The sequence below is a fragment of the Bufo bufo genome, chromosome 1 (genome assembly GCF_905171765.1).
Source record: "Bufo bufo chromosome 1, aBufBuf1.1, whole genome shotgun sequence".
NCBI lineage: Eukaryota > Metazoa > Chordata > Amphibia > Anura > Bufonidae > Bufo > Bufo bufo.
The window spans coordinates 145535903-145557352 of NC_053389.1; the positions used below are offsets into that span (position 1 = coordinate 145535903).

At 43.4% G+C, this 21450-nt stretch overlaps 1 protein-coding gene across 4 annotated transcripts in view; it reads left to right on the plus strand.

The window, feature by feature from the left end:
- Positions 1–1176: 1176 nt before the first annotated feature.
- The window catches only part of LOC120999300 (nicotinamide N-methyltransferase-like), a 92202-nt gene continuing 71928 nt past the window's right edge, over positions 1177–21450 (plus strand). For all 4 annotated transcript variants that reach the window (XM_040430183.1, XM_040430174.1, XM_040430177.1 and 1 more), the window contains exon 1: positions 1177–1379. In XM_040430183.1, coding sequence (XP_040286117.1) covers positions 1229–1379 — 151 coding nt within the window. In that variant the 5' untranslated portion in view covers positions 1177–1228. The remainder of the gene's footprint in view (positions 1380–21450) is intronic.

The window sequence follows — 21450 nt, forward strand, 5'->3', positions numbered from 1 at the left end:
AATTTGCAAAAATAGGCCTAGTCATGAAAATGAAAACTGTCCTTGGATAGAAGAGGTTAAAGGGGATGTCCAGGTTCAGAGCTGAACCAGGACATACCTCCATTTTCACCCCGGTAGCCCCCCTTTCTTGAGCATCGGAACAGTTCATGCTCCGATGCTCTCCTTTGCCCTGTGCTAAATTGCACAGGGCAAAGGCATTTTTGGAGATCCGGTAACATACCGGGGCTCTCCATGGGGCTGCCAGGAAGCCCAGTGAAGTCACTGGCACTGATGGGCGGGATTTAGAGCTGCTCTTGCCAATAAAATGGCTAGGGCAGCGCTAAAGCCTGCCCATCAGAGCCGGTGACGTCACCGAACACACTGCCGGGCGGAGTTTTCTGCCCGGCAGTGTGTTATTGAAAACAAAAGAGACCTTGCCCTGCGCGATCTAGCGCAGGGCAAGGGAGCTCATCGGAGCATGAGATGCTCCGATGCTAGCCTCAGGGGGGCTGCCTGGGTGAAACTAAGGGTATGTCTGGGTTCAGCTCTGAACCCTGACAACCCCTTTAATGATGGTGTGCCAACATTTATTTTATTTCACTTGGCAGTGGCCAAGTCAGCGCAGCTCGCAATCAGTTCTTAATTTCTTAATGCATTGTTAAGCATATGGGGGCAAATTTACTGACATTTAGAAGCTTAATAAAGCCCTAAGCTGGAGGTGGTCCCGAAGTTATAAAGAGGCGCCGGCCGCTTCATAACTTCCGCGCATCCAGCGCCAGTTCTAAATGTAAGAGAGCTTCTTAGCTGTCTTACATTTAGACCATTTTCTATACCTGAAACAAGTGTAGAAAATTGTAAATTAGAGGGGCCTGCTGGCCCATCCCCTTCCCCACCGATGTGACGTCCACAATTTTAGACCTGGCATGAGCGGGGTGAAGTCGCAGATAGAGGTGCAACTAACAATTGCGCCGCCATTTTCTCCTGAAATACACTTGATATAGGCGTATTTCAGTATAATAAATGACCCCCATGATCTTTTGAAAAGTCACACCTTTTACACAAAAAAAGACAAACAAAAAACATCTGTTCATTTGAAGATCATTAGCAATTCATGTAAATATATGATTACACAGTCACATGACTGCCTCAAGGAGAAAACAACTCATTTTCTGATAATTAATTCTATTATATAGAGACTATATAAACACCACTGTGGAGAGAGTCACCATCTGCGACACAAGAGTTGACAATGGATTCCAGTACCTACAAGCTCTATCACAAAGACTGCTTTGATTCCAGAGAACATCTGGACACTTACTTCTCAGATAAAGATGACATGGTCTTTGGGGAGGATTTCTTGTTATTTCCCATAGAACATCTTAGAAAAACTTTTGCATTGGGTATGTATTTTTTGTGTTTATTTGGATTTGTTGCTATACTTTTTCTATAAAACAGTGTTCATCCCTACAACACAGTATCTCATTATTAATATCAAACCAGCACCCTACTGTCCATGAAGACACATGTACCTACAGCTTCAGAGGATTTTTTAGAATATGATATATGTGTATATGATTATACTATTATATAGTATTTTGACCATTATATTTAGAGATGAGCTAATCGAAGCCGACGAAGTGGAATTCTGTCCGAATTTAAGGAAAAATTTGATTCGCACCAAAGCCGAATTTCCTCACGCTTCGTAGTAACGAATCATGTTTGTTCCTAAAATGGCTGTTGCACGTGTGAGGACAATCAGCAGCCAGCCAGCCCTGTGATGTCACAGCCCTATAAATAGCCTCAGCCATCTTGGATTCTGACATTTACCAGTGTACTTAGTGCAGGGAGAGACGTCGTGTATTAGTGGTAAAAGTAAAATATATTTGCCGTTCAGTGGTTCAGAAGCCTTTAGTGGCGTATATTAGTGAAAAAAGAAAAAATATATTTGCCGGTCAGCGGTGCAGTTATATGTTGTAAAGCCCTTTTTGTCGTGTATTAGCGGAAAAAGAAAAAATATATTTGTCGGTCAGTGGTGCAGTTATATGTTGTAAAGCCCTTTTTGTCATGTATTAGAGGAAAAAGAAAAAAATATATTTGCCAGTCAGCAGTGCAGTCACATGTTCTAAAGCCCTTTTTTGTGCGTATTAGTTGGGGAAAAAAGGGTTTATTAGCCGTTGTGTGGTAAAGTGAGAAAATTACAGACTTTTTTGCGGTGTTTTAACTTCCTTTTTATTTATTTGATCTAACAGTATGTAAGACAGAGAAGTTCCAGGTCCTGCACAGGGGAGTGGCAGAGGCCTAAATATTTCTGGTGCAAACATAGGTCACAGAAGAGTAGGGGGGCTTGGCTGCAGGAGTCGCAGCGAGAGGCCTGATCTCCCGGTGTCATCTAGCGGTCGTGTCTTGACCAGCAACCCAAAGGTTCTTGAATGGTTGACTCAGTCATCTCTGTTTTGGATCCACTCCTGTTTTTTTTGGCATTAGCAATACTGATAGATTACAGACCAAATGCTGACCGACTGAAGGCAGATGCTCTACAGACAGGATCTGTTTTTTGTGGGTTATTGTTGTGACGGATCAGAGGAAGGGCAAAATAAACAGTGACGTCAACACAAACTTACTGCTGACACCCTCTCCACTCTGTCGGGGGCTTTACTTGTATAAGCCATTAATAGAACAGGTTCTGTAGGCATCTTTGTGGAATCAGCTGATGACGTTGTAAAAGGAGTGCGCTTCTTGACGCCAACATTGACCAGTAAGCATGAGTTCATACTTGGTCAGTTTTGGCCCCGTGACTGCCAAAATAAGTGAAGTGGTGAAGTGTGCAGTGATTTTAAGAGCGACTCCTGTCATCTGCCTGTCATACTGACTCACAGTATAAGTTCACTACCACAGCAGACTCCCTATGTGTGTTACTGAAAGGCACAGTGTTCTACACCACTATAAAGGCTCTCTGCAGCCAGGAAATAGAAGTTTTTTCAAAAAATTCTTCAAACCTGCCAAATCGAATTATTGAAAAATTTGCTCATCTCTAATTATATTACTTGTATCCTGCATGTGTAGCAGTTTTCACCTTTTTCTTACACCCTTTCCTAATTCTTAGTTCTTCCTGATATAATTTGTGGAGACTAGCTGCCATAAGGTCTCCCATTTACAGCTCACAGAAGCTAGAGGAAATTCTGCTTCACTTTTACTATCTTTATTATGCAAAGAAGCAGAGGCATGCTGAAAACATTATAGAGAATTAATTCTTAAGCAGTGGAGAAAATCAATAGCTGCTGAAGTATGACTTTGTTCCCCATAATAGATATTCATTACTCATCCACCTCTACTGTCCATATTTTTTTATTTTTTTATGCGTCTGTGATGGATTTAGCAAAGAATTCAGAAATGCTAATTTAAGAAGTGGGTGGGGGGAGCCTGTTAATTGGTGAAAGCAGCATTTTTTTTAACTGATGAGTTATGTTAAACGGTTTCTGATACAGTCTGTGCTGTGGTTTTATTGATTTTGCCTAAATATGTGAAAGGTCAGTGAGTAGTGACCATATAAATGAATTGATTTTAAAAAAATAGTAGGCAAACTAAACGCAAACTGGACAAACTTTTTTAGGAGTATGGAATATAAGTGGGGGGGAAATACCACAGTTCAGCCATATCAACTAAAGGGAACAAGTCAAAACATTGGTCCTAGTATGTAATGAAGAATATCTTTTACTAGAGTTATTTTTCCTACTCTCTAATCTTCAGAAATTTGGAAAACTTGTATATGAAAATGAAGGATTAAACTAGACCTTTCAATTTTAGGGCATGTTACTTTGAAATTTTCTATTATCTAGCAATTGGTGGTTTTCTGCTTTGTTACATAGTTACATAGTTAATACGATTGAAAAAAAGACATAAGTCCATCAAGTTCAACTAAGAGATAGGTGGGGACGCGAATCCCAGAAAAAAGGGAGACTCAGATTTCTAGACATTTTGATAAGTGTAATGCCCCGCTAGGGGGCATTACCACCTTTTGCGCCCCTTCACTATCTTTAATGGTTGATCCTGTGTCATCATGTGTATTTACTTCCATGTCCTGCACAATGTATGCTTGTATTTTCCTTGTAAATGACAGTTTAAGTGTAATGTGCCTGGCTTACCAGCAGATGGCGGCAATCTTGGCAGAGCTAGCGCACCGTGACAAGTGCAGGCCACAACATCTAAAGGGACATTTTAGGCAACCCTTACACCATTCTAGCATTCCTACACCTGGGTACCACCACTACCATCTACTTAGTGGGACCTAGTCCCTCGTTGCTGAAATGCAACTGGCGTCACAACAAACTTTTAACCCTTATAACATCTTTTTTTATTAAGTCTATATTTATTATTCTCACTAAATGTATCACAAATGTACCTGCCCCGATGACGTGAAGTCTATTAAAATATATGAACATCTTAAAGAGACTCTCTGGCCGACTCGTCTCACCCATGGGGTGCTGCATAAGCATTAATGTCATTTACTTTTAAGAATTCATCTAAACCCTTTTTAAAACTGTCCACTGTTCCTGCTGTGACCACGTCCTGAGGAAATCTATTTTACAGATTCACAGTTCTTACAGTAAAAAAGTTTTGACGCTTCTGGAGACTGAACTTATTCTTCTCCAGTCGGAGGCAGTGCCCCCTTGTCTTTTAAAGGCAGTTTTTCACCGTATTTTTGTTTGGCCCATTTATATATTTGTATAGGTTAATCATGTCCGACTTTAGACATCTCTTCTCAAGACTAAATAAATTAAATTCCTTTAATATTTCTTCATAACTAAGACCCTCCATGCCCCTTATCAGTTTAGTCGTTCTCCTCTATACTTTTTCCAGCTGCAGTGCATCATTTCTATGGACTGGTGCCCAGAACTGAACTGCATATTCCAGATGAGGTCGCAGCAATGCTTTTTAAATTGGTAATATTACATCTCTGCCCCGCAAGTCCATGTCCTGTTTAATGCATGACAATATCCCGGTAGCCTTAGAAGCAGCTGATTGACATTGTATGCTGTTATTTGCTGAAATGCAACTGGCGTCACAACAAACTTTTAACCCTTATAACATCTTTTTTTTTAAGTCTATATTTATTATTCTCACTAAATGTATCACAAATGTACCTGCCCCGACGACATGAAGTCTATTGAAATATATGAACATCTTAAAGAGACCCTCTGGTCGACTCGTGTATACTAATGCCAGAAGCCTAATAAAACTGGGGAGCTGGAATTAGTGATGTGTGAGGAGAACTAAGACAAAGTGGGAATAACTGAGACAAGGCTGGATGATAGCTATGACTGGGCAGTTAATGTACAAGGTTACAGTCTCTTTAGAAAGGATCGTCAAAACCGGAGAGGGGGAGGGGTTTGCCTTTATGTAAAGTCTTGTCTAAAGCCCACACTCCATGAAGATATAAGTGAGGGACATGAACATGTGGAGTCACTGTGGGTAGAGATACATGGAGCTAAAAACAATAATAAATTACTAATAGGAGTTTACTATAAACCACCTAATATACCAGAGTCCACAGAAAATCGAATACTAAACGAGATAGACAAGGTGGCAAATATTAATGAGGTGGTTATTATGGGGGACTTCAACTACCCAGATATAGACTGGGAAACTGAAACTTGTATATCTCATAAAGGAAATCGGTTCTTGGCAATAACCAAAGACAATTACCTCTCCCAACTGGTTTAGGACCCGACTAGAGGGACGGCCATACTGGACTTAGTATTAACCAATAGGCCTGACAGAACAACAGACATGCAGGTTGGGGGACACCTGGGAAATAGTGACCATAAACTAATAACCTTCCGATTATCATTAAAAAGAGCGTTTCTACAAGGAGGAACAAAAATACCAAACTTCAAAAAAGCTACATTTAGCCAACTAAGAGAGGCCATAGGCCTAACTAACTGGGACAAAGTCCTCAAAAATAAAAATACAGCCACAAAATGGGATATCTTTAAAAGCATCTTAAAATCTCATTGTGAGAGGTACATACCGTATGGGAATAAAAGGTTAAGGAACAAAAAGAAACCAAATGTCACGGATGGTGTACAGGAAACAAGACAAAGCAAAAGAATCTATGACTCACTGGATCCAAAACTAAGGAACAAAAGGGAGACCCCTGCATGAGACCTGTCACTCTCCCTGACTGCTCAGCCTATGCGAACACCCCAAAGGTGGATGGTCACATATCCACGTACCTCGACTATCTTCCACCTGAACACCCTACAATAGTGAGGGGACACGACCACCGGTTCCCTACACTAGACACGGAGGGAGTCAGGGTCAACTGAGATCCAGCAAACAGAAAATCACAAATAAAAGTACAGCACTTATCTTTGTAGAAGACTGGGCAATAGGAACAGCATGCGCACACACTCCAGGAAGTTGTATAAGCCGCACACTATTGCATTATGGGGAGGAATTTAAAGGGATGCAATCAGTCCAAACACATGACAGCTGAGAGAGGCTAACGAGATGAGGAACTGAAAACCAAAACAAAGAAAACTCAAGGAGGAGGTTCTGAAAGGCTTCTGTCAGAGCTACTCAGCTGTCTGGTTGTGACAGTACCCCTCCCTCTACGAGTGGACTCCGGACACTCAGAGCCCACCTTCTCAGGATGGGACCTATGGAAAGCCCTGATGAGACGAGTGGCCTTAATGTCCGTCACTGGGACCCACATCCTCTCCTCAGGACCATAACCCTCTCAATGAACGAGGTACTGGAGAGAACCGCGGACAAGACGAGAATCCACAATCCTAGAGAGCTGAAATTCAAGATTCCCATCAACCATAATCGGAGGAGGAGGCAAAGGCGAGGGTACAATGGGTTGAACATAAGGTTTCAATAAGGACTTATGAAAAACATTATGGATCTTCCAAGTCTGAGGAAGATCAAGACGGTAGGCAACAGGATTGATGACAGACAGGATCTTGTAAGGCCCAATAAACCTAGGACCCAACTTCCAGGAGGGAACCTTCAATTTGATATTCTTGGTAGACAACCACACCAGATCACCAACATTCAGGTCCGGACCAGGCACACGTCTCTTATCCGCCACACGCTTATATCTCTCACTCATGCTCTTTAGATTATCCTGAATCTTTTGCCAAATAGATGACAAAGACGAGGGGAATCTGTCCTCATCAGGTAAACCAGAAGACCCCTCTCCCGAGAAAGTCCCAAACTGCGGATGAAACCCATATGTACCAAAAAATGGTGACTTATCAGAGGACTCCTGACGACGGTTATTTAAAGCAAACTCAGCAAGGGACAAAAAATAACACCAATCCTCCTGATTCTCAGCCACAAAACAGCGCAGATATGTCTCCAGATTCTGATTGACGCACTCTGTCTGGCCATTCGACTGCGGGTGGAAAGCAGAAGAGAATGACAACCGAACCCCCAAGCGAGAACAGAAAGCCTTCCAGAATCTGGAAACAAACTGTGTGCCCCTATCAGAGACTATGTCTGAAGGAATACCATGCAATTTGACAATGTGATCAATAAATGCCTGCACCAGCGTCTTAGCATTGGGCAAACCAGGAAAAGGGATGAAATGCACCATTTTGCTAAAACGGTCCACCACCACCAGAATCACAGTCTTCCCCGAGGAACAAGGCAGGTCCGTTATGAAGTCCATGGACAGATGTGTCCAAGGACAGGAAGGAATGGGTAAGGGAAGGAGAGGACCTGATGGCCGTGAATGAGGGACTTTGGCACGAGCGCAAGTCTCGCAGGCTGCCACAAAACACTCAACCGACTTACGAAGCGCAGGCCACCAGAATCTCTGAGCGATGAGATCCAGTGTGGCTCTTGCCCCCAGGTGCCCAGCAAGGACCGTATCGTGGTGCTCCTTAAAAATCTTGTGTCTCAAAGCGAGAGGCACAAACAACCTCCCAGGAGGACAAAGATCAGGAGCCTCTGCCTGGGCTGCCTGCACCTCTGCCTCCAATTCAGGAAAAAGAGCAGAGACCACCACACTTTCAGCCAAAATGGGACTCGGGTCTTCAAAATTCCCACCTCCCGGAAAACAACGTGACAGGGCATCTGCCTTCACATTCTTAACCCCAGGGCGGAACCTGACAACAGAATTAAACCTTGAAAAGAACAAAGACCATCTGGCCTGTCTCGGGTTCAGATGCTTGGCTGACTCCAAGTAGGCCAGATTTTTATGGTCAGTAAACACGGTAATAGGGTGTCTGGCTCCCTCTAGCCAATGGCGCCATTCCTCAAAAGCCAACTTGATGGCCAACAATTCCCTATCTCCCACATCGTAATTTCTCTCTGCGGAGGAGAGTTTCTTCGAGAAAAAGGCACACGGTCGCTATTTGGCAGGAGAGGAGCCCTGAGACAAGACCGCACCCACACCTACCTCAGAAGCATCAACCTCAAATATGAAGGGTAAAGAAATATCAGGTTGTACCAGGATGGGAGTGGAAGCAAAACTCTCCTTGATATTAGAAAAGGCCTTACGCGCCTCTACCGACCAGGAAGAAAAATCTACCCCCTTTCTGGTCATATCAGTGAGTGGTTTAACAACAGAGGAATAATTCAAAATAAACTTCCTGTAATAATTGGCAAAGCCCAAAAAACCCATCAGCGCCTTCTGATTCTCAGGAAGCTCCCACTCAAGCACAGCGCGGACCTTCTCGGGGTCCATGCGAAAACCAGAAGCGGAGAGAAGAAACCCCAGAAATTGAATTTCTGGAACCGCAAACACACATTTTTCCAGTTTTGCGTATAACTTATTCTCCCGCAGGATGAGCAAGACCTGACGTAAGTGTTCCTTATGAGTTTTAAAATCAGGAGAAAAAATCAAAATGTCATCCAAATACACTAATACAAATTTTCCCATTAAATGATAAAAAATGCTGTTCACAAAATGCTGAAAAACGGCTGGGGCATTCATCAAACCAAAAGGCATAACCAAATTCTCAAAATGGCCCTCAGGGGTATTGAAGGCCGTCTTCCATTCGTCTCTTTCTCTGACCCTGACCAAGTTGTATGCCCCTCTTAGGTCTAATTTGGAAAAGACTTTAGCCCCAACAAACTGGTTAAACAGGTCCGGGATCAGAGGAAGCGGATAAGGGTCACGAATAGTGATACTGTTCAGCTCCCTGAAATCCAGACAAGGTCTTAAAGAACCATCTTTCTTCTTAACAAAGAAAAAACCAGCGGCAACAGGTGACTTCGAGGTCGTATGTGTCCTTTTCTCAGACTCTCAGAGATATAAGCACGCATAGCGACCCTCTCAGGTTGAGAAAGATTGTATAAACGAGATTTAGGCAGCTTGGCGCCTGGGATGAGATTAATAGGGCAATCGTTCTCCCTGTGCGGGGGCAAATCCTGAACTCCACTCTCAGAGAAGACATCCGAAAATTCAGAGAGGAAAGGTGGTACAGTCTTAGTAGAAACCTCAGAAACAGATGTCGTGAGGCAATTCTCTCTGCAAAAGTCACTCCAACCATTTATTTGCCTAGCTTGCCAATCAATGGTGGGGTTATGTTTAGTGAGCCAGGGTAGCCCCAACACTAGAGGAGTAGGCAAACCGCTAAGGACGAAACATGACACATCCTCAACATGAGCATCATTCACAATTAAACGGATATTGTGAACTATGCCCTTTAATGATTTCTGAGAAAGTGGAGCAGAATCAATAGCAAAAACAGGATGTCACGAGTTGGAGGTCCCAGGAGAGACCACCGCGTCATCAAGCAATAAACGGAAATCAGGTACAGACACATAAGAGTTTATTGCACAAACAAAAACATGAAAGGCAGCACAGAGAAAACATGAGCTCTATGTACCGTCAGCACAGTGGGAGAAAACCCCCACTGCGTCACTGTTTAGTAATACTCCAGAGGGGCGTAACTAAGCAACTCCTGGTTTTCACTAGGGCCCCAGAAGGTAGGGTTAGACTTTGCCGCAGGAAGTTGCCAGGGTCCACTCTGGAGCGTGAACTAGACAGTGACAGCAGGAACGAATGAACAAGTGAACTTTCACAGAGTTTTTTTTTGTTCTGTTTTCTGCTATCTGTGGTCTGTGTGCATTCTGTATTTCCCTCTTTATGCTGCCTTTAGGTATCGGATTTGGTTGCCTTGGTGTACTGGCTGCGGTGTTTTCCGTGTATGCTGGTTGCCAGGGGCGACATCCGGTGTAACCTTTTTAGCTTGCAGTTCTGCCTACGGCCGTGTTTTCCGTTATCGGCGCAGGCATCTGCTTCTGGTCCTGGGCCTCCGGAAGGGGGATTCAGCATGTCTGACCAATCAGTTCTTGGCAGACATGCCATTCTCCGGAGGGAGAGTGGAGGGGGAGGTTTTAGCACACTGCAGTTCACTATGACTTTTGTGGCCGTGTAGGCTGGCTGCATTCCTCTTGGCGTACTGGTTGCGTTTACCGTGTAGGCTGGTTGCTAGGGGCTGCGTGCTGGCTGCGGTCGTAGTATATGTTCTGCTTGTGTACTTCTGTACCCCTCTGATTCTGATTTTCTTTGGATTTGAGTTTGGTTCCTGTTCCTGTCCCACGCCTCCGGAAGGGGGTGTCAGCATGTCTGACCAATCAGTTCTTGGCAGACATGCCATTCTCCGGAGGGAGAGTGGAGGGGGAGTTGTTAGCACACTGCAGTTCACCATGACTTTTGTGGCCGTGTAGGCTGGCTGCATTCCTCTTGGCGTACTGGCTGCGTTTACCGTATAGGCTGGTTGCTAGGGGCTGCGTGCTGGCTGCGGTCGTCTTATGTGTTCTGCTTGTGTACCTCTGTACCCTTTTGATTCCGTTTTTCATTGCATTCCTGTCTGGTTCCTGTTCCTGGTCCCAATCCTCCGGAAGGGGGTGTCTGCATGTCTGGCCAATCAGTTCTTGTCAGACATGTCATTCTCCGGAGGGAGAGTGGAGGGGGAGGTAACTTCTTGGTGTGGTTCACTTGACGTGTATGCCGTGTTGGCTGGCTATCTTCCCCTGGCGTACTGGCTGCGGACCCTCCGTGTAGGCTGGTTTTCAGGGGTTGGGCTGGTTGCGGTCGTCATGTGTGTTCCTGCCCTTGTACCTCGTCACCCCTTTGATATCTGTCCCCTTGCCTGGTTCTGTTTGGTTTGTTGCCCCACTTCCTGCCCTTTTCTGTTTGGGGGGAGAGGGGGGGGCTTTGAGGGGTGGGAGTGTCACAGTCGTTACCTTTGGCTGTGACCTTCTGTCTATGCTCTCGCTGCAGCTCTGTTTCTGTGTGTTCTTTGATTCCTTATGGGTTAACTCCCCTGTGTTAATCCTCTGTCTGCTCCATGGGTGTGGCTTCTCTGCTGCACCCATGGAACCTGTATATAAGACTGAGGTTTCCTCAGTTCTGGGTGAGCTCTGCTGCTGACTCATGGGATCCGTGTCTGTCTGTCTGTGCTCTGTGGGTTTCCCTACTTGTTCATTAATGTCCTGTCTTTCTGTTATCTATTCTGCCAGTTATGTTTTAGTTACTTTGTGTTTATTCATATGTCTGTGTTCAGCAAGCCTTTGCAGCAGAGTGGCATGACAAGGCCATGCAGTTTACTACTGGTGGAGCAAGTCCTTCTCTGCTCATTGCCACTCCTGCTCCCTTGCGTGAACTCCTGCTTGTATTATTAGTTGCCCTGTTTTGTATTTGCTTGTATGTTATGTATGCCTATGTGTCGTCGGTACCTTCTGGTACCTGTTGTCCATTCGTTCCTGCTGTCACTGTCTAGTTCACGCTCCAGAGTGGACCCTGGCAACTTCCTGCGGCAAAGCCTAACCCTACCTTCTGGGGCCCTAGTGAAAACCAGGAGTTGCTTAGTCACGCCCCTCTGGAGTATTACTAGACAGTGGCGCAGTGGGGGTTTTCTCCCACTGTGCTGACGGTACATAGAGCTCATGTTTTGTCTGTGCAATAAACTCTTATGTGTCTGTACCTGATTTCCGTTTATTGCTTGACGACGCGGTGGTCTCTCCTGGGACCTCCAACTCGTGACACAGGAAAATCCTTTCCCAAAGTGCATACCTGGAAACCATGAGTTATTGCAAATTGATTATCAATGAGATTGACAGCTGCTCCACTATCCACAAAAATCTCACAAAAAATGTTCTTGCTCTCTAGCGCCACCCTAGCAGGCAGGACAAAACGGGAACTACAAGCAAACGGAAAACCTTCAATTTCCGCCTCAACCCTGCCAATAGTAACAGACGGAACATTTTTAAAAGATTTTTTCCTTTTTGTTTCTTTATTACTCCCAGAAAACTGCTTGTATCTCCTAGAGGGACAAACATTTGCCAAATGATTTATACCTCCGCAACAAAAACAAACCCTCCCATGCAGGCTGAATCTTCTATTGTCAGAGGCAATCAACCCCAGCTGCATGGGCTCCTGCTCAGAACGGGCTGACAGCAACTGAGACCCCTGCGCACAGAATGAGACCGCTGCACTGTCCCGGGACTGAGTATGACAGGAAGGAGAGATCTCTCCTCTCTCTCTAAGACGCCTGTCAATACGAACGGCCTGAGACATAGCAGAGTCCAAGGAGATAGGCCTCTCATGAAAGGAAAATGCATCTTTCAATCCCTCTGAAAGACCATGGCAAAATTGACTTCGGAGTGCAGCATCATTCCAACCAGTATCAGCTGCCCATCTCCGAAATTCTGAGCAGTATATCTCTGCGGATTGTTTACCCTGGCATAACAGACGTAGTCTAGACTCAGCCAGAGCAATACGATCCGGATCATCATATATCTGACCCAGGGCTAAAAAGAATTCATCCACTAAACGGAGGGGCCGTGCCCCCTCCGGCAGCGAAAAGGCCCAGGACTGAGCGTTACCCCTAAGCAGCGATATAATGATCCCCACCCTCCGTTCCTCATCACCAGAGGAATGGGGAAGAAGGTGAAAATGGAGTTTGCAAGCCTCTCTAAAACGCTCAAAATTCTCACTACCCCCGGAGAACATATCCGGGAGCGAGATCTTAGGCTCAGAACAAACTCCATGAACGCAAGCTGAACCGGTCACTTGAAGCTGAGAAAAAGTCTTACGGAGATCAGCTACCTCCAATAAAAGACCCTGGAAGCGTTCAGCCAAAAGTGAAACCGGATCCATGCTTGAGACGGTTTTGGCGGCTTATAATGTCACGGATGGTGTACAGGAAACAAGACAATGCAAAATCATCTATGACTCACTGGATCCAAAACTAAGGAACAAAAGGGAGACCCCTGCATTAGACCTGTCACTCTCCCTGACTGCTCAGCCTATGCGAACACCCCAAAGGTGGATGGTCGCATATCCACGTACCTCGACTATCTTCCACCTGAACACCCTACAATAGTGAGGGGACACGACCACCGGCTCCCTACACTAGACACGGAGGGAGTCAGGGTCAACTGAGATCTAGCAAACAGAAAATCACAAATAAAAGTACAGCACTTATCTTTGTAGAAGACTGGGCAATAGGAACAGCATGCACACACACTCCAGGAAGTTGTATAAGCCGCACACTATTGCATTATGGGGAGGAATTTAAAGGGATGCAATCAGTCCAAACACATGACAGCTGAGAGAGGCTAACGAGATGAGGAACTGAAAACCAAAACAAAGAAAACTCAAGGAGGAGGTTCTGAAAGGCTTCTGTCAGAGCTTCTCAGCTGTCTGGTTGTGACACCAATGTGGATAAACAGAACTGTAAAGAAAGCAATAAATGTAAAGAAAGCATATAAATCACTAAAACAGGAGGGTGGCACAGAAGCACTGAAAAACAAAAAAGGAAAAAAATAGAACATGTAAAAAACAAATAAAAGAGGCCAAACTAGAGACCGAGAGATTAATTGCCAAAGAGAGTAAAACTAACCCTAAAATGTTCTTCAATTATATAAATGTTAAAAAGTATAAATCTGAAGGTGTCGGCCCTTTAAAGAGTAATGAGGGGGGAGTCGCAGAGAGCGACAAGGAGAAAGAAAAGCTGTTAAATATTTTTTCTCCAATGTATTCACTGAGGAAAATAAACTGCCAAATGACATGCAGAATGTAAAAATAAATTCCCCATTAAAAGTGTCCTGTCTGACCCAGGAAGAAGTACATCAGCAACTTAAAAAGATTAAAATAGACAAATTGCTAGGACTGGATGGCATACACCCCCGTATCCTAAGGGAATTAAGTAATGTCATAGCCAGAGCCTTATTTCTGATATTTGCGGACTCTATACTGACAGGAAATGTCCCACAGGATTGGCGCATGGCAAATGTGGTGCCAATATTCAAAAAGGGTCCAAAAACAGAGCCTAGAAACTATAGGCCGGTAAGTTTAACATCTGTTGTGGGTAAACTGTTTGAAGGTTTTCTAAGAGATGCTATCTTAGAGCATCTCAACGGAAATAAGCAAATAACGCCATATCAGCATGGCTTCATGAGGGATCGGTCATGCCAAACAAATTTAATCAGTTTCTATGAGGAGGTAAGTTCTAGACTTGACAGCGGCGAATCAATAGATGTCGTATGTCTGGACTTCTCCAAAGCATTTGATACTATACCACATAAAAGGTTAGTATATAAAATGGGAATGCTCGGACTGGGAGAAAACGTCTGTATGTGGGTAAGTAACTGGCTCAATTATACAAAAACAGAGGGTGGTTATTAACGATACACACTCAGATTGGGTCACTGTCACTAGTGGGGTACCTCAGGGGTCAGTATTGGGCCCTATTCTCTTCAATATATTGATTAATGATCTTGTAGAAGGCTTGCATAGTAAAGTATCAATTTTCGCAGATGACACTAAACTGTGTAAAGTAATTAACACTGAAGAGGACAGTATACTACTACAGAGGGATTTGGATAGATTGGAGGCTTGGGAAGATAAGTGGCAGATGAGGTTAAACACTGACAAATGCAAAGTTATGCACATGGGAAGGAATAATGCAAGTCACCCGTACATACTAAATGGTAAAACACTCGGTAACACTGACATGGAAAAGGATCTAGGAATTTTAATAAACAGCAAACTAAGCTGCAAAAACCAATGTCAGGCAGCTGCTGCCAAGGCCAATAAGATAATGGGTTGCATCAAAAGGGGCATAGATGCCCATGATGAGAACATAGTCCTACCACTTTACAAATCACAAGTCAGACCACACGTGGAGTACTGTGTACAGTTCCGGGCTCCTGTAAACAAGGCAGACATAGCAGAGCTGGAGAGGGTCCAGAGGAGGGCAACTAAAGTATTAACTGGAATGGGGCAACTACAGTACCCTGAAAGATTATCAAAATTAGGGTTATTCACTTTAGAAAAAAGATGACTGAGGGGAGATCTAATTAAGATGTATATATATATCAGGCGTCAGTACAGAGATCTATCCCATCATCTATTTATCCCCAGGACTTTGACTGTGACGTGGGGACATCCTCTGCGTCTGGAGGAAAGAAGGTTGGTACACAAACATAGAAGAGGATTCTTTACGGTAAGAGCAGTGAGACTATGGAAATCTCTGCCTGTGGAGGTGGTGATGGTGAGTACAATAAAGGAATGTCAAGAGGGGCCTGGATGTATTTCTGGAGTGTAATAATATTACAGGCTATAGCTACCAGAGAGGGGTCGTTGATCCAGGGAGTTATTCTGATTGCCTGATTGGAGTCGGGAATTTTTTTTTTTATTCCCCTAAAGTGGGGAAAATTGGCTTCTACCTCACAGTTTTTTTTTTGCCTTCATCTGGATCAACTTGCAGGATGACAGGCCGAACTGGATGGAAAATGTCTTTTTTCGGCCTTATGTACTATGTTACTAGTAACATAGTACATAAGGCCGAAAAAAATACATTTTCCATCCAAGTTCGGCCTGTTATCCTACAAGTTGATCCAGAGGAAGGCAAAAAAAACCTGTGAGGTAAAAGACAATTTTCCCCACTTTAGGGGAATGAAAAATTCCTTCCCGACTCCAATCAGGCAATCAGACTAACTCCCTGGATCAACGACCCCTCTCTAGTAGCTATAGCCTGTAATATTATTACACTCCAGAAATACATCCAGGCCCCTCTTGACTTCCTTTATTGTACTCACCATCACCACCTCCACAGGCAGAGAGTTCCATAGTCTCACTGCTCTTACCGTAAAGAATCCTTTTCTATGTTTGTGTACAAACCTGCTTCCCTCCAGACGCGGAGGATGTCCCCTCGTCACACTCACAGTCCTGGGGATAAATAGATGATGGGAGAGATCTCTGTACTGACCCCTGATATATTTATACATATTAATTAGATCTCCCCTCAGTCGTCTTTTTTCTAAAGTGAATAACCCTAATTTTGATAATCTTTCAGGGTACTGTAGTTGCCCCATTCCAGTTATTACTTTAATTGCCCTCCTCTGGACCCTCTCCAGCTCTGCTATGTCTGCCTTGTTTACAGGAGCCCAGAACTGTACACAGTACTCCATGTGTGGTCTGACTAGCTATTATGTTATTATTTAATCTACCTTCTACAAGGACACCCAAATCCTTCTCTATAAGTACGGTAACTCTCCCAGTGTTACATCCCCTAGGACATATGATGCACCGAGATTATTACTACCAAGATGCATAACTTTACATCTATCCACATTGAACCTCCTTTGCCAAGTTGATGCCAAATCACTCAGAGTGTTAAAGTCAGCTTGTAGCTTATGGACATCTTTCATAGACCGTACAGTGCTACATAGCTTAGTATCATCTGCAAAAATAGAAATTGTGCTATTAATACTGTCCTCGATATCATTTATAAATAAATTAAATAATAGAGTATCCTGATTTTACAATCACTGCTTTTGATAAACTAGAACTTATTTTCCAGCATCTACTGTTCACTGAAAGACATCTGTTCTTAAAAACAAAATGAGCCAACAATTACTTTACACTCTGGTTACCACTAATGACAAGTACTGTATATTAATATTTTTCAACTGAACACATATATCTAAAGACCACTTATGGAAATTATACCATAGCCAGTTGAATCTGCCATCTTTTATGGGACTGATAAACTGTCTAATGTTTATGGGGAGCTCTTGACTTTCCCCTAACATATAAAGTTGGGGCAAAAAAAAGGATCAGGCACTTTGAATTTTAAAGCTCAATACCCTATAATCTATCGCAATCTGGTTGTACGGTAGCTTCCTCCCTACTGAAAATGCATCGCTGACAGCTATTGAAGATGTATAAGTGTCTTCACTAAAATCTAGAGAATGCTGCTATAGTGTTGTGTTGATTGGGAGTTTCTACAGAGACAGGTCGGGTCATCATAAGAACTGAAATGCTAAATGGGGGAAAACTTAGTATACAGAAAAAACATTAGAAAATAAAGATCACACAGAGGGCATAGTATGTATTTCTGCCAGTAAACAGTATAAAAATGAGATTCCATGAGTGCCCCAACTAAGGGCTAATGCACAACCGTATTTTCTTTTCGTATGTTCGCATGTCCGTTCTGCAAAAAAAATAGAACATGTCCTATTATTGGCTGCCTAAGACTTGTACTGTTCTATTAGGGCCAGCTATTCCATTCCGCAAAATAAGGAATGCACACAGATGTCATCCGTATATTTTGCGGATCCGTGTTTTGCAGACCGCAAAATACATACGGTCGTGTGCATGAGCTCTAACGGACAAGGATAGGACTGTTCTATTAGGGGTCAACTGTTCTGTTCCGCAAAATATGGAATCCACACAGATGTCATCTGTATTTTTTGTGGATCCGTGCTTTGTCGACCCCAAAATACATACAGTCATGTGCATGAGTCCTAAAGGTGTAGTAACAGCTGTTTTGCAACAGGTAACCAAAAGATATGTCAATATAAAGAAATCAAGTTCCTTATGAATTTTCAAAAAAACTTCTTCTTCTAAATATAGCTGAAATTTCAGTGATTTGATTCAGATGATTTGCACAATAAACCGACCACTATTTTATATATCAAATACAGCACACTAGTGAGGAAAACAGGGCAGGGCAGATAAAGATGAAGGATAATATGACCCTGGGCGGGGCAATGGCCTGCAGGTTTGCTCATAATGCCTTGCAGCTTTAAAGCCAATCAGGAGAGAGAATATTGACTATGTAACGTCCCAAGCTGAGACTCTATTCTCAGCTCAGCTTCTGATAGGACATGCCTTTCACAGACAAAGCAATGAGACAGACAGGACACTGGGGGGCATTTATCAAGACTGGTGTAAAGGAACACTAATAGTGTTTCAGCTATAAAACAAGGCAGATTCAGCTAATTTGCATGTCTTTCCCATATTCAAATTTATGCAAATGAGTTTACATGACAAAACAGTATAGAACGGTTATTGAAAATAATATTAGGACAATTAGAAAATGGAAAAATTTTATGCAGCCCTCCTAAGCAGCGAGAGAAGAGTTAGCTGGCATCCCAAAAATTTTTTACAATTTTTGTCACCCTAATGATAATGATCTAGGTGCACAGGTCCCCCCAAGCCATCCAACTTATATCAAGCAACTTTGAGGCTTACTGGATCTCAGTCAGATGAGAGCTGGATTTAAATGTTTCATAGTTCACAAGGCTGCCATAGTAAAGTATGCTGATTGTACCTGTCTTATGGATAGGTTATTGGTTAGCACATGACTGGCTTTTGGCATACAGCCTTTGTATAATTGTCTTTTTGTTATAGGCAATGAAATTGCCTGTGCAATATATGAATATTACATTTCAGATTTTTCCAATCCCGAATTTGCAAACTTATGGCAAATAAGTAGCCGAAATATCGTAAATTTGAATGTTGCCTATGCTGCTCATCGCTAGTGTATACACCCGGAAAAAAAGAAAAACATTTGCATAGACGAGTTCCTTATTCATTTTAAAGGGTGAGTAAAACTCCACCAGTTCCTACTCAGCAGGTTGGCAAGATATGGGATTAAAATGTATAAGATATGCAAGAGTATCTCTGAGAAAACCCACAGGTTCTGGGTTTGCAAAGGAAGGGACAGATTTCAACCTCTATGTGGATAAATATTACACAAGTATTCCACTGTTTATATCCCTAACTTCCAGAGATACTGTAGCTTGTGGCACAGTATTAAAAAAACAGAGAGGCCTCCTTAGATCCCTGCATGGGCAACCACTTAAAACACGACAGCAGGACTCTCCTAAATGAGAACATGGTGGTGGTTAAGTACAAGGACTAGAGGAATGTCCCTGTACTAACCACGGTTCATAGTAACACCAGCTCCAAGTCGTCATCACTGATTCCGTCAATGCTCCTGCCAAGCATGATAACCTTTTGCACTATTCTCTACTGATTCTACTGGATCTTTCTGCAGTGTTTAATACAGTAGACCACAAACTCCTCCTCACCATAATCCACTCAATTGGCCTTAAGGACACTGCTTTCTTCTGGTTCTCTTTCTATCTCTTTGGCCGCTTCTTTAGAGTATCTTTCACTGGCTCTACTTCTTCTCCTCTTCCTCTTGATGTTGGGGTCCTCTACTCTTTTCTCTCTACACAGCCCCCATCAGACAGATTATCAGTAGATTTGGCTTTCAGGACCATCTCTATGCCTACGACACCCACATATACACTTCATCCCCTGATATCACCCGTGCTTTACTACAAAACACCAGTGATTGTCTCTAACATCATGTCCTCTCTGTATCTAAAACTAAACCTGTCAAAAACTGAACTTCTTGTCTTTCCAACATCTACTAACTCACCTAAAATTGATATTTAAATTTCGGGCTGCGGTACTGTCATAACTCTTGGGCAACACACCCGCTGTCTTGGGTCATGTTTGATTCTGATCTTTCCTTTGTTTTTCATATCCAATCACTTGCACGCTCTTGTTGTCTGCACCTCAAAAACATCTCCATAATCTGCCCTTTTTTTACGCTGGAAATGGCCAAAACTTTCGTTGCCTTGATACATTCTCGTCTTGACTACTGTAATTGGTCTCTCTCTTATTAAACTCTACTCCCTTCAGTTTGTCCTAAATACTGCTGCCAGGCTTATCTACACTGTATATATCCACCCGCTATACTGATGCCACTAGCCTGTGCCAGTCACTTCACTGGTTGCCCTTTGTAGAGGGAAGGAGTATTATGCAAATATATGTACAGTAGATGTAAGTTCCTTGTATACAATCATTAATCATGAACAGGGTATGGAAGCATTAGCAAAACAACTAGGAAGAGATGCGAAAATACCAAGTGATCAGCTTCAATTCCTGATGGAAGGAGTTGAGTACATTCTCCGGCATAACTATTTTGTTTTTGAGAAAGATTTTTACATACAGTTGACCAGCACCGCTATGGGCACCAGATTCGCCCCCAGTTATGCCAATCTATTTTTGGCTAATTGGGAGGAGGATCATATCTCACCCAAACTGGGGACGAGTCTGGTGCTCTGGCGACGGTTTATAGATGACATTTTATTTGTTTGGCAGGATAGTGAGGAATCCCTGGATATATTCTTGTCAGAAATTAATGTAAATAATAGGGGCCTGATATTTACACCAAAGATGAGCAAGGAGGAGGTGGAATTCTTAGATCTGAATATTGTTAGAAAAGGAACAAAAATCTGCTGCAATACATACTTCAAACCGGTGGCGAGAAATACACTGCTCAAAAAAATAAAGGGAACACAAAAATAACACATCCTAGATCTGAATTAATTAAATATTCTTCTGAAATACTTTGTTCTTTACATAGTTGAATGTGCTGACAACAAAATCACACAAAAATGTAAAAATGGAAATCAAATTTTTCAACCCATGGAAGTCTGGATTTGGAGTCACACTCAAAATTGAAGTGGAAAAACACACTACAGGCTGATCCAACTTTGATGTAATGTCCTTAAAACAAGTCAAAATGAGGCTCAGTAGTGTGTGTGGCCTCCACGTGCCTGTATGACCTCCCTACAACGCCGTGGCATGCACCTGATGAGGTGGCGGACGGTCTCCTGAGGGATATCCTCCCAGACCTGGACTAAAGCATCTGCCAACTCCTGGACAGTCTGTGGTGCAACATGACGTTGGTGGATAGAGCGAGACATGATGTCCCAGATGTGCTCAATTGGATTCAGGTCTGGGGAACGGGCGGGCCAGTCCATAGCATCAATGCCTTCGTCTTGCAGGAACTGCTGACACACTCCAGCCACATGAGGTCTAGCATTGTCTTGCATTAGGATGAACCCAGGGCCAACCGCACCAGCATATGGTCTCACAAGGGGTCTGAGGATCTCATCTCGGTACCTAATGGCAGTCAGGCTACCTCTGGCGAGCACATGGAGGGCTGTGCGGCCCTCCAAAGAAATGCCACCCCACACCATTACTGACCCAATGCCAAACCAGTCATGCTGGAGGATGTTGCAGGCAGCAGAACGTTCTCCACGGCGTCTCAAGACTCTATCATGTCTGTCACATGTGCTCAGTGTGAACCTGCTTTCATCTGTGAAGAGCACAGGGCGCCAGTGGGGAATTTGCCA